This window comes from Pseudorasbora parva, chromosome 20, assembly GCF_024679245.1.
Source record: "Pseudorasbora parva isolate DD20220531a chromosome 20, ASM2467924v1, whole genome shotgun sequence".
Classification (NCBI taxonomy): domain Eukaryota; kingdom Metazoa; phylum Chordata; class Actinopteri; order Cypriniformes; family Gobionidae; genus Pseudorasbora; species Pseudorasbora parva.
In genome coordinates, this window is record NC_090191.1 from 5,592,869 (window position 1) to 5,610,366 (window position 17,498).

The following is a 17,498-nucleotide window of genomic DNA, read 5'->3' on the forward strand; positions in this document are numbered from 1 at the left end:
GTCTATTTTAAAATGCATTAAATAGTCCTGAATTTAATGTTACCGTTTTAACTGGGATATCAAGATTTTGATAAAAATTTCAAGTTTCATCTTTTTGTAGTAGGTGATATTTGTAATGTATAATTAATCACATTTCCAAATATTTACTAACTTCTTGTTGTTTTAGATGCTGTGAATGCTGATAATAAGAGGCATCAGAGTTTATCTTTGCTGGGACGGTGCAGAACTGGCTCCATTACAACCTGAAAGGCTTCGGGGCATTGCTCATGGTGGAACCCACTGAGTTTGGAGTATTATTCTTTCTTCTACCTTCTTTCTTTCAGTAGTACTGTGTCATTTCTGTATTTATTGGCAAGTTTACATTTGTATTTACTTCCGTTTTGCAGATGCACGTTGTCATGTTTTTCCAGGCTCTTCTCATTTGTGTCATAAATTCAGATGTAATTGTTTTAAGTCAATGTGAGATTTCCTGTTGTAACTCTGGGGGCATAAATAAATACATTTGCATCTAAACTGAAGGATGTTGTTTATTTTGAGTGACTTTTTGATGCAAAATCATATCGATTGCAGCCACACATGGTCTCTGATTAAAATGAATAAAATAAAGAGACAAATGAACTGGCATAGAATCCTGCTGTACATAAAGCAAGATTGATCTATTTTTCATTGTTGAAATAACATTATTTCAGGGTGCAAACCTGATGAGAAATCAATGTTATATTTCAATATTGATTCAATGATATTTTGATTGATGCATTAACATTGATTCAACATTGATTCACTTAAATAAGTGGTTTAATTTTAGTTGGAAAACTATTGATTTTAAGCCCATCTTGATCTATTTTTCATCGTTGAAATAACATTATTTCAGGGTGCAAACCTGATGAAAAATCAACATTCTCAACATTGACATCTCAACATTGATTCAATGATATTTTAGTTGATGCATTAACATTGATTCAACGCTGATTCACTGTTTGTCTGCTATCTGGGCGAGGTTCAGTCAAAACGCTGCATAACTGCATAAGGGATAATATGAGCCATAAATCTCCTGCTGACACGGCGCATGCTTTATTTAACATCACAACTGACGTAACATTTGAAAAACTCTAACCCGGTTTATAAATAAAGTCATGTAAACGCGGTTTACTTGTGGTGTCCGTTTACTGGTTTGCATGTAAACGGGGAAAACTGGTTATTTCAATAAGCTGATTTTTTGGAGATATCGGCTTACTGGTGTGCATGTAAACGCACCCATTGAGGATTTTGTGCACAGCTACCAGATACACAGAAGCAATTCCACTCCGTAAAATCACATCCCGAGCAGTTGTTAAAACTTTAATAAAGTTCTTTACCATTTTTAGTTGACTGAGAATTGTCCAGACTCATCAGAGGGCTAATTTTTCTATTTAAATTGTGTGCTCAAGTTTTTAAATCACACAATATTACAGATTGCATATCCAGTGCTTATCACTCAGAGAGTCTGGGATCATTGGAAAGGTTCCATCAGACCTTAAAAGCAATGCTTAGGAAATACTGCTTTGAGACATGGTCTGAGTGGGACGAAGGCGTTCCTTTGCTTTTATTCTCAATCCATGAAAGGGTGCAGGAGTCTCTCAAGTTCAGCCCATCAGAGCTGGTCTTTAGCCATATTGTGAGAGGACCACTGAGAGCTATAAAAGAGAGAATGTTGGGAATTGAGGACTATAAGAAAACAAATGTAAGATTATGTCATTAAATTCCATGATAGGCTTCAGAAAACATGTTTGCTAGCTCATGAGACACTGGCTAAAGCTCAGGGGAAGATGAAAATGTGGTATGATAAATCTGCTGTGGAGAAATATTTTGCAGTTGGCAATCAAGAATTGGTTCTACTTCCTGTTCCAGGGTCTCCATTGCCTGCATGCTTTTGGGGCCTTTTATTGAGGGATGTTCCTACACTTACCAATGTTATACAGCATGACATCAATGTAGGGGACGCCCAGCCGATTAAGCAATAGCCTTAAAGTCCCATGTGAACCGGAAGTAACGAGTGAATTTTCTTCAGTGCTGTGACATATTTCCAAGTGAAATGGACCTCAGCGCTCCTCCTCTCAATCTCTCACTCACAGCAGACTAACGGTAGAGGGGAGAGGTTACGCATTTTAAACCGCAAGCCATTAAAACTGATATCAGCTGAGAAGGAACGCATTAATTGTTCACTCTAAGACCTGGAATATGTGCTAACAAAGTAAATAAGATAGCGTACATTTTGTGCTTGGTACATTCTACGCAAGAACAAAGAAATGTGTTTATTTTCTTAAGGTGGCAAGAACAAGAACAAAGTTTGTTCTGGCCAGGATGTTCCATACTTCACAATAAAAGCAGGTGCAGAACATTTCAATTTCTCTGCATGAACCCCGCCCAATTTAAATTTCTGATCAATCAAACAATAGTTCTCAGACACCCACAAGAAAAAAGTTCTACTCAGATGATGTGTCGAGAACAAGCGGCGTGACTTAGCCCAAGGAGCGAGACGTTTTCCTCTGTTCTTGCGGAGTATGTAATGGCATTTATGGAGTTAACTTTATTAAAAGATCTGCAATGAAAGAAATAAACCCAGTATTAGCTGGAGAAGGGTTTAGCCAGTCCTAGTGTTAGTTCATGGAGTTCGACATGTCTTCTAGTACAACATGCTTTTGTACCGACTACCGACGCGTCAGTGCTGTAACATTATCTGATTGCTTTCCAGTGCCAAGAATAAAGGACTGTTGATAGTGTTGATTCTGCCAAATGTGTGATTAAGCTGGATTTGCTTAAAGGATATTGAGCTTTATTGACTTTGAATCTCGCTAAATGTGAAATCGGTAACGCTACTGTGACTTACCTAGGTAAGCAGGTGGGATATGGTCAGGTACGCCCAGTGATGGCCAAAATTTTATAAATGATTTCCGGGTACCCAAGACCTACCTGAGTTACATAGATTTTTGGGCATGGACTGTTATTTGTCGCAAATTCTCTTCTGTTGCAGCACCGTTAACTACTTCAGAACTTTTTGTTTCCTCATCCAAATGTCAAACAGCATAGAGTTGCTGTGTATTGAGCCTGTTCAGATTGCTCCAAATTTCTCCTTGCCGTTCAAATTAGATTAGTATGGCACACTTTTTCTTAGTGTCCTTTCCATGCTGATTTGTTGCTCTATTGAGAATGTCTTGTGTATTTACATACTGAACTTAGTCCCCTACATGTCTTTGTAACCAGCATACCTTGAGTAAGCAAGGTTTGGGTTAAGTAACAGAGTTCATTAAGATAACCTTGCTTCCTTTAATACCCCCTGAAGGATTTAGGGTTAGGGTAAGAATCAGGGATTAGCTGGATCAGGTGTTTAATTAGGGTTGAAGCTAAACTCTTCAGGGCTGTGGCCCTCCAGGAACTGAGTTTGACACCCCTGCTTTAGGGGCTCTGTATGGATCTGACTGTTGAGAATGAAAATATAAAGATGTTTGTTTGTTCTTTTATTGATCTGGTTTCTGTCTTCTCAAATAAAAACATTAAGTAACTTTTAAAAATGTAATTTGCATTTGTCTCTTTTTGCCCTAGACCTGATGGTGCTGAAAGAGGAGAGTGAAGTACTGAAGGAAATGGAAGAGAAAGATCAAATACAGAAAAAAGATTTCATAACAAGAGAAATACCTTTTAGTTGCTCACAGGCTGATAAGACTTTGTCACAAAAAAAGGCTAAAAATATGGGAAGTAGAAGTACTTTTACCTGCCAACAGTGTGGAAACGGATTCACTCTAAAAAAAAAGCCTTAAGAGGCACATGAGAATTCACACTGGAGAAAAGCCGTACACATGCCCTCAGTGTGGAAAGAGTTTTGCTCCAGGTGTAAGCCTTAAAAGACACATGAGAGTTCACACTGGAGAGAAGCCGTTCATCTGCCAACAATGTGGAAAAAGTTTCAACCGGTTAGGAAGCCTTAACTGGCACATGAGAATTCACACTGGAGAGAAGCCCTACACCTGCCAACAGTGTGGAAAGAGTTTCAACCAAAAAGGGAGCCTTAACCGGCACATGAGAATTCACACTGGATAGAAGCCGTTTACATGTGGACACTGTGGGAAAAGTTTTAGGTATAAAATAACCCTGGTAGTTCCACATGAGTATTCATGTATGAGAGAACTGGTTTTATATGTCATCAGTGTGGTATGAATTGAGAGACTGAATAATGTGCTGATTATTGTTATGGTATTATAACACCTTAGAGGCCTGAATCCTTATTGATGTCCAGTGACTATAAAAGGAGTAAAGAAGAGTCACAAATTAGACTGTGTTGATCAGCCAAAAGAAGAATGACCTATTTACAATTTTACATGTCAACAGAAGTATAAATCTGTATCAACTAAAACACATACAACTGTGTAGGCCTTAGAGGCTGATGTTTTTTTCGAAACAAAAACACTATTAATCACGTGATTGGGATGGGGGCAGAATTTTTTTTTACCGGGAGTGAGTGGGACCGGGAATCATAATAACACTATGGTACCATCTATACAAATATACTGTTTATATACACTCACCTAAAGGATTATTAGGAACACCAAACTAATACTGTGTTTGACCCCCTTTCGCCTTCAGAACTGCCTTAATTCTACATGTCATTGATTCAACAAGGTGCTGAAGCATTCTTTAGAAATGTTGGCCCATATTGATAGGATAGCATCTTGCAGTTGATGGAGATTTGTGGGATGCACATCCAGGGCACGAAGCTCCCGTTCCACCACATCCCAAAGATGCTCTATTGGGTTGAGATCTGGTGACTGTGGGGGCTATTTTAGTACAGTGAACACATTGTCATGTTCAAGAAACCAATTTGAAATGATTCGAGCTTTGTGACATGGTGCATTATCCTGCTGGAAGTAGCCATCAGAGGATGGGTACATGGTGGTCATAAAGGGATGGACATGGTCAGAAACAATGCGCAGGTTGGCCATGGCATTTAAACGATGCCCAATTGGCACTAAGGGGCCTAAAGTGTGCCAAGAAAACATCCCCCACACCATACCACCACCACCACCAGCCTGCACAGTGGTAACAAGGAATGATGGATCCATGTTGTCATTCTGTTTATGCCAAATTCTGATTCTACCATCTGAATGTCTCAATTGAAATCAAAACTCATCAGACCAGGCAACATTTTTCCAGTCTTCAACTTCAACTTTAGCCCATCCGCCTGAAGGTAACGAGTGGTTATTTCAGTCAAAGTTGCTCTTCTATCAGCTTGAGTTAGTCGGCCCATTCTCCTCTAACCTCTAGCATCAACAAGGCATTTTTGCCCTCAGGACTGCCACATACTGGATGTTTTTCCCTTTTCACACCAATCTTTGTAAACCCTAGAAATGGTTGTGCGTGAAAATCCCAGATTGTGAAATACTCCAACAACCATGCCACAGCTAAAATTTCTTAAACCACTTTCTTTCCCATTCTGACATTCAGTTTGGAGTTCAGGAGATTGTCTTGACCAGGACCACACCCCAAAATGCATTGAAGCAACTGCCATGTGATTGGTTGATTAGATAATTGCATTAATGAGAAATTGAACAGGTGTTCCTAATAATCCTTTAAGTGAGTGTATATATATTCTCTCTCTCTCTCTCTCTCTCTCTCTCTCTCTCTCTCTCTCTCTCTCTCTCTCTCTCTCTCTCTCTCTCTCTCTCTCTCTCTCTCTCTCTCTCTCTCTCTCTCTCTCTCACACACACACACACACACACACACACACACACACACACACACACACACACACACAACAGAAAATATGACATTAAACCTACTTAACCCTTAAAGACAGAGACAGCCGCCCGCGGCTAAAAATAACTATCGTTCTAAAATGTTTTAATAACTTTTAAACCGCAAATCCAATCTGTATGCCGTAAACTGCACCGTAAAGAGGAGAATCTCCGCTTTCTAAAGGTATAACATTAATCACGATTGATCATTCAGAGGCTCCGTAGTCAGCATCGATGCGTCATCAAAATATGCAGCATTGACTAAAAATAACTATCGTTCTAAAATGTTTAATAAAATTTTAACCTCTAATCCAATCTGTATGCTGTAAACTGCACCATAAAGAGGTGAATCTCCGCTTTCCATAGCTATAATATGTCTCGCGATTGATCATTCAGAGGCTCCATAGTCAGCGTGGATGCATCATCAAAATATGCAGCATTGATTTGTCCAGGTTGTTCCCCTGAGCCAAACAGAAATTATAATTTTTTATTAGTCCCACCCCCCTGTGCCCAGATTCGTTGAAACTTTCATCAACTCAACCAATTAACACAGTGTTTGGTCTTTTGAACCACGAATCACGTTTCTCTGAAAAATGAACGTGGGTGTGAATTTGCATGCATCATGAAACCTAACAGAAATAAGCGCGTGCAAAGCGCTCTCTCTCAGAGCACAGCCAGTATATTTCTCTATTTGTATGTAGTTTGTGTTTTACACATTTTCACTATTATATTTTCCTCAATTTGTGTTTGAGAAGATTATGTGCAATTATGTGAAATGCCCGTTTATGAAAATAGCCGCCCACATGTAAAAGTAGCCTCAGTATATTTTATTTCACGGTTTGTTGTCACAACTTGATGTATTGTTTGCGTTTGTTTTTCATGCTCAAATTATAATATATTTATCTGAAGAAAAATGTTTGTTTCAGTGTTGTTATTATATAACAATCTTTCTATTTACTTTATTACTTGAACTTTTTAGGACACATTATCAGTAAATAAAATACACCTGTTTTCACTCAAAAACCTAGAAACGCCTAGAATAATGTTATAATAAATGGCTATAACTTGCTAAGGTATTGTTACATATAGACAAAATTTAATCTGGAATTGTAAAACAACCAAGTCTAACTTTTGCTGCCATTTTTCTTGAAATTATATTAATTTAATCCATTCTCAGAATAAATAAATCTAAAATTGGGACATCAAATGAGCTAGATGGAAACTTCAGGTTCTCCTGTTTAAAATGATATATAGCACCTGATGATAACTGCTAGAATGGGGGAGAAAAACAAAGAAAAGTAGAGGCACATCAGGCGCCTCAAAAATTTTCTAGGTCTTTAAGGGTTAAATAATCAGTTCTTTTTAAATAGGTTTAATGTTAAATAACACTGCATATTCTTCACTGTATAAATTAAATGCATATATTATTATTACATTGAGATGTAGCTCTTCTGTACAACATTAATCCTGTCACAATTACTTTGTTAAACTTTTATTTTGACGGGTTGCCATCTGATTCGAGTTTCTGTGTATTCATGATATCACGATATATTTTGTCGAATGAAACGGCAAAATGCTTATGAAGTGACTGGAGATGCATTCATGTCTTCATATTGAGGTGGTAGAGGCTGAAAATCACAGCAAGTTTCTGAGTGTGTGTGAGAGAAAGATCTAGGGTAAGAGAAATTCCTGAGACAAACATATTCAGTTCAGAAAACTGTCCTCACAGCATCATCTGTGAGCACTGATGGAATCAAGTATAATCCAGATATGGTTGTATCTATTGGTACTTGTTAAAGCCTACCTGATTTCAGACAGATTTTCAAAATTCTTGTCATCAGCAGAGATGTTCTGTTTGTGTGTAAAGATTTGACATGTTGGTACATTGAGCACCTACGTTCTTTTGAACTGTGCAGTCATGTGCTATCACTGTCAATTACCAAACCATCAGATCTGAATGACCCATTTCCTTTGCCAGCCTATACACTTCGGGGCAGGACCTATGTTACTCTCAAACATTATATCATATGCTGAATACATGACAATTCAGGTTTTAAAGGGACTTCCGAAATTCAGCTAATTGTCATTTACTCTTATTATTTGGAAGACAAAAAGGCTTATTTTTGAAAACATTTCTGACTGCTCTTGTCTGTACTATGTCAGAAGATAGGCATTGCTTCTGATGCTTCAGGAGGCTATAATGTCATTCAACTTCAAAGTGTTTAAATAGTAGATCAATGGGTTTGGTGAGAAACAAACTGATATGTAATTCATTACTTTCTTTAAGCTGTCACATCCCGCATGCACTATTTAGAGAGCAGCAGTTAAATGTTATCCTTTGTGAAGGGTTGCTCCCTTACACAGGAAATTTCATTCAAGATTTATATACAGTAAAATGAATTAGATATTGAATTTAATTTCTCAACAAACCCAATTCATATCCCTTAAATGCTTTAATAATTCCATGTGACTTGCGCAATACAATAATGCCTTTATGTACTTTTTAAATGAAATTTAAAGTAGGATGAGTGAAACTTTACAAATCATTTTTGCATTTTTGGATCGAGCTGTCACTTTAAGAAAACTAACTCAGTTCTTTAACTTTTGTAGAGAGAACAAATATGGAGACAAGGACCATACTCAGAGTTATAGTTAGTGACAATGACATCAGAAAAATCATACTTCCTTTGAAACCACAGACAGTTAACTCACTGTTGGAACAACTTGAAGAAAAGCTGGGACTTCAGTACAAGTTCACACTTCAGTTTGAGGATCCAGACTTCAACAATTCCCTTGTGAATCTTTCCGACATTGCTGATTTGCCAGATAAGCCAACACTGAAGATTGTCTCACTTGTGACGACACCAACCCCTAGCACAGCTGACACTGAAATCCTGTCTGTGGCTTCTGATGATCCATGTCATAGTGTACGTACTGCATGGCCAGAAACTTTCGAGATCCCTAATTTTCCTGTTGACGTTAAATACAGATTACGTCAGGGAAATCTACAGTACATGCAAGATCAAACATATCTACAATTGTCAGGAGAGCTTAAGCATGAGATTCTCGAAAAACTTTCCGAGACAATATACAGTTACAAAGCTTACCCAGATAAGGAAGATTATGAGGCTGTTGCTGCTGCTTTGATAAAAAAACATCCCTGCCTTACCCAGCCTGGCTCATCTAAGGGGTGGAATGGGTGGTATGATAGCCTCAGATGGAAAATGGGTAATTACCGCTCAAAACTGCGTAGAGCTGGATGTTTGGAGGTATCCATAAATGGTGGAAAAAGAAGAGGACAGCAGCCTCAGAGAAACGTCAAAAGACCCAAGAGGTTTGAAATCAATTTTCTACCGAATTTCCCTGATGGTGAAGATGAAGCCAGCATGGAATCCAAAAGGAAAGAGATGGTGGAAGAGATGAAGAAACGTCGTCTTAATTCTGCACTGATAGCCCAGAACATGAATTCTACATTTGCCTTGCGCAGAAAGGAATTGATAGAGGAGCAGCTTGCAGTGAAGGACACAGTGGAAAGGTGGCCTGCCCTCTTCACAAATAGTCAGGTGAGTAAATATTCTTGTCTTTGTTGGTTTCATATATAATTTCATGTTGAACATTTTCTAAACAAAATGATCATTAACCACTTTTCAGATTGATGTTTAACACATTTCAGTGAAGTGATAACTTGATGTCAGTTTGTCCTTTTTTTATTTCTTTTTTTAGATTCTGTCAGAGTTTAATCGTATATCTGGCAAAAACCTGCAAACCGAATTCTTTCAAGAACTGGACAGATTCACTCAACGTTTCATCGACATCTTCAGGGCTAAAGGTGGAGACACTGGCTCCAAACTTAAGAGGATTCTGCACCAGATTGACAATGATGTAAGTTCCTCAGACACATCACAAATAATTTTCAATAGTAAAACAGTTGTTGCTTCTGTTGTTGCCTGACCTGTGTTGCGTTTGTGTCATGAGCGCTAATAAATATTGATGTTCATAACTTCGCAGAAATCCAACGTCAATGCGAGACGAACAGCCGTCCTTCATGGCCTACCACTCCTCCTTGGAGAGGACCCCACGGATTTTTACAAGACATGCTTTGTAAGTACTTTTTTCCTGTAGTGTGATTCTTATTTAACAGGTAAACTGTTCTTAAAATTGTTTTGAGGTCTTTCAAGAAGAGTTACGAAAGGGAAAAAAAACAGTCAGGACACTGAAACAAAGAAAGGGATAGAGAAAAAGTGAAAGATAACTTAAGAACAAAGAGACAAAGAAATGAAAGGGAAACAATTGTAAAAAGGACAATAGATGGGAGGTTTGAAATTTAGATGGGTAGGAAGAATGAAGGAAAGACGCAATAGAGATGAATAAAGTCAGTAAATGAGGTAAGAAAGAAATATAAATGACAGAAGGGAGGTTAGATCATATTAAAAATCTGATATTTAATTGACTTAATTAATTAAATTAATTCTCCATAATGATGTATTTTGATACCTTTTCAAATATCAAATTATAAGATTTAGAATGGGTTTTTATTTATTTAGCTGGCCTTCAGTTTGATTTCATTTGAATGTCTCCATGCATCCACTGATATGTCTTACATTTAGTCATAAAACAGTGTTATTCATATAGTTTTACATTTTAATGCAAGGATGTGTTTTTAAAATAAGTTTTGTGGCTTACATTGACCTTATTTTTTATTATATGCTATTCCTGTTTTTAGGACTGTGATGGCAATGAAGACATGTTCGACACCGCAGTCTGTATTATGACAGTGATTCCTGAGGACTATCCCACTGTGCCCTACTCATTGCATCTTGATGCCACAGCTACGGCAATCATTTTGGAAGGTACTGTGGTTGTGGATAACCTGGAAAATTTTCCACAAGCAATGTGTCTACTCTTCGGGCTAATTTATGCTCTAAACTTAGAGTATCCAAAAGCACTGAAGAGCACATCTGATTTCATACAGAGAGTGATTTTGTCCCTTGGCCACAAGTCACTAAAACCTAAACTTCAATCACTAAAAAATCGCCTAATGCAGTAATGTTTTTTCATGGTTTAAATGGTTAGTTCACCCGAAAATGAAAATTTGATGTTTATCTGCTTACCCCCAGGGGAACTCCAACCATTGTAGTCTATAAGTCGTATAATACATGTCAATGGTCATATTTTAGGGTTTGAGAGTAAAAAAAAAAAAAAGAATCCATATTAAACCCTGCAGCTTGTGTCGATTCATTGATGTGTTTAGGCACGAAACGATCGGATTGTGTGAGAAACTGAGCAGTATTTGTATCATGTTTTACCGCAAATACAACACTGTGCATTAGTCGTCCCCGCCCCATTACTGCCTGTAAGCGAGGTCAAATTACACAATATGGTGTAATGATTCGTGCAATAGATCACTTCCACTGCTTTTATCCCATTGAGATAAGCCATATCATGTACATTGGACCTCACTCACTGGAAGTTATGGTGCACTTGCAGCTGTTATACATAGTGTTGCATTTGAGGCAAAAAATTATATTAATACTGTTCGGCTTCTCACACAAACCGATTGTTTCGTGTCTTAAAACATCAATGTGTCTTCACGAGCCGCAGGGTTTAATATGGATTCATATATTTTTTTTATTTTATTTTTACTCAGCTCTCATAGTCTAAAATGTTCCCATTGACATGTATTATACGACTGACAGACAGCAACGGTTGAGTTAAAAATCTTCATTTGTATTGTACTGAAGAAACAAACACCTTCATGTTGGATGTGCTGGGGGTAAGCGGATAAACATCACATTTTTTTATTTTTGGATGTACTCCCTTTAACCATTACTGGGTTCACTTTGAATAGATCTATGCCTTTTAAGAGAACTCAAATTGTTCAGTGCTATACTGTTTTATAGATAGCTACTTTTGTATTTTCCACAAAATAAGTTTTAGAGTAATTTTATTGGAAGATAACTTTAATACAGTTCTCTTTAGAAAAGTTGTTCTGTACTAAACTTGATTCAGACTGTAAAGTGTTTGCACAATTTGCTTTGACACCTTTGTAAACATGTTAAAGACAAAGAAAATGTGCTCTTCTTATTGTCTTTGTTTTTTAGTACAGTATGTACTAAACTTTTTCTAAAATGTCAGCTGGCCATTTTGACAGGCATGCCTTAAGTAATGTCTTTCATATTGTTTTATAGAGCAAATAAACATTTTAGTATTGTACAAATATCTGTTGTCTGTCTTTGTTTTCTCAACTTAGACTTTTGAGTACAGCTTACTTGGGAAATTTAAGGCAATCAGTTTCCACACATTCGTCTAGTAAAATGAACAAGCAGACATGTTAAAATAACTGTTTTGTATGAGTTCTGCTTACAAACCCCAACTTAAATCTGTAAGTTGGCTGAACTTTTGAAATAGAGTTACTTGTACTCAAGTTGTATTGTAACCTCTACAAATACGCAAGTTAACTCTACAAAGTGGTAGTAAGTAGGATTAAGTCAGAAATGATGACCTAATTTGCTTGGAAATTTGAGGCAATCAGTTTCCACAGCTTTTCTAAGTAAAGTCAACTTTTACACTTTTTACAGTGTAAGAGAAGACAATGCTGAATAAAGTCGTAGTTTTTAATATTTTTGGACTAAAATGTATCTCCGATGCTTCAAGAGATTGTAATTAACCCACTGATGTCTCATATGGACTACTTTGATGATGTTTTTATTCCCTTTCTGGACATGGACAGTAAAGTGTGCATACACTTGCATACGCCCTCGGACTAAATATAAAATATCTTAAACTGTGTCTGAAGATGAACGGAGGTCTTACGGGTGTGGCTTGCTTGACATAAAGCAGTGACTTGGCTTGACTTGATTTTCACAACAAATGACTTGGACTTAATTGCGACTTGAAGGTTAAGTCTTGAGACTTGCTTGTGACTTGCACATGTGTGACTTCGTCCCACCTCTGATTATTACTGCTTCCACCCCATTGGCCAGCCAGAGCCATCCTCAACCCGGGCCAATAAAATGATAACATAACTTATACTGCCAAACTTACATAAGCAATCTTACAGATGAATATCACTTCACTCTCTTAACTGTTGAGATTGTGGCACATTACCTTTGAAGGGCTGGGATAAACTATAACAATCAGAGAAAAACACAACACCTATAATTCTAAGGACCAGGATTAATGCTAAATCCATGAGACTGCTTATGCTTGTGTGTCTGCTGTCATTCCTGACGGCCATCAATGCAGGCAAGTTAATTTACAGCTTTTTTTATGTAGCTGGTTTTTAATGTAGGAATATTAAACCCTGTTGAAATATCTTAAGCTAGTATTTCACGATGACTTGAGAAACAAAAATGCATATAATGTTTTCACAGACTAAATAAGTATATTTTCCTTACCGTATTTGCTTGCGTAGTGAGGTTTATGCTTGAAAACAATAATGCCTTTGTCTTTATCTTACACAAACAGAAGCAATTTGGACTTTGAACTGCTAAGTAAAAGATTAACATTTCAGTCGCTGTTATCATTGAAACACTGAGAATGAATTTAAGTTTAAAATTATTAAAAACAAAACATATAATGTATGGTTTAAAAGCTGCATTTAGAAACGTATAACAACAGAGCTGAGGAAGGGTAACGTACTCTGCTGTTTTGGTAAAGGATCCATCTAGATGATTCACTGTTTCTTTTAAGCCCAGGTGCATTTGTGTTCCTCTTGTGTCACCAAAAATTTGCACAGAGCATACAATAGAGAACCCAGCATGGGTACGTATATATATTTTTTTTTAATTAATTCAGTGCTATTATGAGCAGCAGAGTAAAGGACACTTGAATCGCAGGAAGACTATGGCAAGCCATTCATTCATTCCCAGGATTTGAATATCAAGAAATAAGAATATATTTATTACTAGTTTATTACTACTTTATTACTAAAATATTTTTACTAGTTGAAATTTAGTTGTTGATATCAGTAATTTGAATTTTAAATAATGAAAATATAATTGTTGATATCAAGAATTAGCATTAAACTAGTAAAAATTGAATTGTTGATATCAAATTCATATCTGGTGAATGAATAAAAGTCAAAATGGCTTGCCATGCAACTGCTCATGAGCAGTTCTCTGATTACACTACATGCTTACTCACACTCATATCCAAGGAAAATCCATTACCACTGTCATCGATTACATGTGTTTTGCTGAACTAATGATGTTGTCATCACAGAAGAAAAAAAAGTGCTTGTGTAGGTTTTGTTACTTCCTGCTTGCTCCTGTCCTTCTGAGTTGCTTTCACATTTGAGGTGTCATGAACTGGCTTTTTTTTAATACTGTTGTCTGAGGTCAACTAATGATGTTTGTGTGGTTTTTACATTCAAAAAGATCATCACTAATAAGTAATAGGCTATTTTCTAGACTGGTTTTGAGGATCTCTCCAAAACGTTGGGTTTTGATGGGTGTGACGCACTGGAGACTATAAAAGCTTTTCTTTGATTAACAAGAACGTTTTCAGCTCTATATTACCATGACCTTTTATATATCAAAAACTCAAGGGAAAGTTGATTTCTCAATTCATCACCCTTTTAAGGCAAATATATAGACATATAATTATCAATATAGATGACATATGAAGAGTTTCGTTGCAAAATGAGATATATCCATTTTGAGAAATGTTGGTTATTTGACATTATTATTTAAGACATCAACAGTCAAGTTCATTCACATTTTTTTGTAAATTAAACTATTACTTGAGCTCAGTGAAGGCCAGGGACACAATATTCTTCAAATCCAGGATATTTTTTATTTAATTTTATGTACATAAATAGTTCATAAATAAGTAAAAAACCATGCCAAAATGCAACATATTTATCTTAACATTGTCAAACATTTAAATTGGTTAAAAAAACAATACATCATAAATATATGGAATAGTATATACAAAGATTGATTAATAATAATAAGATTCCGAGTTAGTTTTGGCCAGAACAAACTTTTTTTTGTGCAAAACGCTATATATCCACCATAGGCTATATTATTCTACTGTAATACCATTAAGAAAAGTCACTGTTGTGTGTGTGTGTGTGTGTGTGTGTGTGTGTGTGTGTGTGTGTGTGTGTGTGTGTGTGAGCCTGTTTATGTGGTTTATGAGGACACATTTGTATAACTACATGGGTATTACACTGGTATTACACTATAAATGTGGTTTATGAGGACATATCAAATGTCCTCATAATTCAAACGGCCTTAAAAACATACTAAATGATGATTTTTTGAGAAAGTAAAAATGCAGAATGTTTCCTGTGATGGGTAGGTTTAGGGGCAGTGTAAGGGGATAGAAAATACGGTTTGTACAGTATAAAAACCATTACGCCTATGGAGAGTCCCTGTAAACCACATAGACCAACGTGTGTGTGTGTGTGTGTGTGTGTGTGTGTGTGTGTGTGTGTGTGTGTGTGTGTGTGTGTGTGTGTGTGTGTGTGTGTCACAGACCAACGTTACTCGCAGTTGCATGATGACCACAATTAATCTTTGGATGTTTTCGCTCCCCTGAATGCCTTGCCCGTTTGGTCTTCTCCCTTTGATGATTTTCTTTAGATGCCTTCCTGACCGGCTCCAATCCGTCATCGAAATCCATAATGTTCGCTTGACTGACTCTGAAGCTTTGATTCTCTGACTGACAGACAGCTGTTAATCAGTGACGTAGCCTACATGACTGACAGCTCGCCTACAGTATAAACAATTAAATGGTAACCTTTTTTAGTTAGCCTATTGAATCCTCTTTTTAAAAATATGTTTTTTGTTTTGCTATTATCGCTAAATCACTGAGCAAACTCGGAACACTTCACCGGCGGTGACTCTCTCCTCGCGTGACATCCTGACCGTTATATTCCACTTTGTAAAGAAACTGGGCTGGCGGATATTGCATTTTGTGAAAAAAATACATTTTGTAGTAGGCTTAAAATGTAAATGTTTAAATCTTATTAATGGCAGCAATTCACACATAGATTAAGGTACATCTAAACAGTGATTTCCAATAATAAAATACAAATGTCAAAAAAATGGCGTTTATCGCATTTTGCAACCGAAATCTTCATATATTTCTATGTATAAATGCTCGTGATACAAATTACACATACAGTGAGGAAAATAAGTATTTGAACACCCTGCTATTTTGCAAGTTCTCCCACTTAGAAATCATGGAGGGGTCTGAAATTGTCATCGTAGGTGCATGTCCACTGTGAGAAACATAATCTAAAAAAAAAAAATCCAGAAATCACAATGTATGTTTTTTTTACCTATTTATTTGTATGCTACAGCTGAAAAATACTTATTGAGAAACACACCTGAGAAAATCAATGTTAATATTTGGTACAGTAGCCTTTGTTTGCAATTACAGAGGTCAAACGTTTCCTGTAGTTTTTCACCAAGTTTGCAAACACTGCAGGAGGGATTTTGGCCCACTTCTCCGCACAGATCTTCTCTAGATCAGTCAGGTTCCTGGCCTGTCGCTGAGAAACATGGAGTTTGAGCTCCCTTCAAAGATTACTCTATTGGGTTTAGGTCTGGAGACTGGCTAGGCCACGCCAGAACCTTGATATGCTTCTTACAGAGCCACTCCTTGGTTATCCTGGCTGTGCTTCGGGTCATTGTCATGTTGGAAGCTCCCCCATGCTTCACAGTAGGGATGGTGTTCTTGGGATGGTACTCATCATTCTTCTTCCTCGTCTTCCACGTTTAGTGGAATTATGACCAAAAGTTATATTTTGGTCTCATCTGACCACATGACTTTCTCCCATGACTCCCCTGGATCATCCAAATGGTCATAGACGGGCCTGGACATTTGCTAGTTTAAGCAGGGGAAACTTTCGTGCCATGCATGATTTCAAACCATGACGTCTTAGCGTATTACCAACAGTAACCTTGGAAATGGTGGTCCCAGCTCTTATCAGGTCATTGACCAGCTCCTCCCGTATAGTTCTGGGCTGATTTCTCACCTTTCTTAAGATCATTGAGACCCCACGAGGTGAGATCTTGCATGGAGCCCCAGTCTGAGGGAGATTGACAGTCATGTTTAGTGTCTTCCATTTTCTAATGATTGCTCCAACAGAGGACCTTTTTTCACCAAGCTGCTTAGCAATTTCCCCGTAGCCCTTTCCAGCCTTGTGTTCAACTCTTACAGCTGATGACTTTGCATCATTTTTCACAAACAAAACATCTCTCATCAGCAACCAGTTCTCCTCACCACAAACTGACACGCACATCTCAACAACTAACACGAACACGCTTCCATCCTTCTCTCCGCTCTCCGAGGCAGATATTTCAAAACTCATCCTTTCCAATCACCCTACTACCTGTCCACTTGATCCCATACCCACTCACCTCCTTCAGGCCATTTCTTCTATCACTCCTGCACTCACTCACATTGTCAACACTTCTCTTCACACGGGAAACTTTCCCACAGCATTTAAGCAGGCTCGGGTAACCCCACTGCTTAAGAAACCCTCTCTGAATCCAGCACTTTTAGAAAACTACAGACCGGTATCCCTTCTGCCTTTCATTGCAAAGACCCTTGAGCGAGTTGTGTTCAATCAACTATCTATGTTTCTTGAACAGGACAACCTCCTAGACAACAACCAATCCGGCTTCAAAAGCGGCCATTCGACTGAGACTGCCTTGCTCTCGGTAACTGAGGCACTGAGACTGGCAAAAGCAGCTTCCAAATCCTCAGTGCTCATTC

At 37.5% G+C, this 17,498-nt stretch overlaps 3 protein-coding genes across 3 annotated transcripts in view; all 3 read left to right on the forward strand.

Moving 5' to 3' along the window:
- The window catches only part of LOC137049032 (chemotaxis regulatory protein ChePep-like), a 341,058-nt gene extending 337,264 nt beyond the window's left edge, over positions 1–3,794 (forward strand). Inside the window, exon 3 of the mRNA XM_067427428.1 lies at positions 3,580–3,794. Coding sequence (XP_067283529.1) covers positions 3,580–3,794 — 215 coding nt within the window. The remainder of the gene's footprint in view (positions 1–3,579) is intronic.
- Positions 3,795–7,686: 3,892 nt separating this feature from the next.
- Positions 7,687–10,886, forward strand: LOC137049258 (uncharacterized). The gene is made up of 4 exons (XM_067427756.1): positions 7,687–9,328; positions 9,489–9,647; positions 9,774–9,866; positions 10,489–10,886. The coding sequence occupies exons 1-4, from the start codon at positions 8,387–8,389 to the stop codon at positions 10,810–10,812; spliced, it is 1,518 nt and encodes a 505-aa protein (XP_067283857.1). The 5' UTR covers positions 7,687–8,386; the 3' UTR covers positions 10,813–10,886.
- Positions 10,887–12,589: 1,703 nt separating this feature from the next.
- LOC137049211 (NACHT, LRR and PYD domains-containing protein 12-like) overlaps positions 12,590–17,498 on the forward strand; it is a 64,125-nt gene continuing 59,216 nt past the window's right edge. Inside the window, exon 1 of the mRNA XM_067427674.1 lies at positions 12,590–13,010. The gene's annotated coding sequence lies outside the window, so the exon portion shown is untranslated. The remainder of the gene's footprint in view (positions 13,011–17,498) is intronic.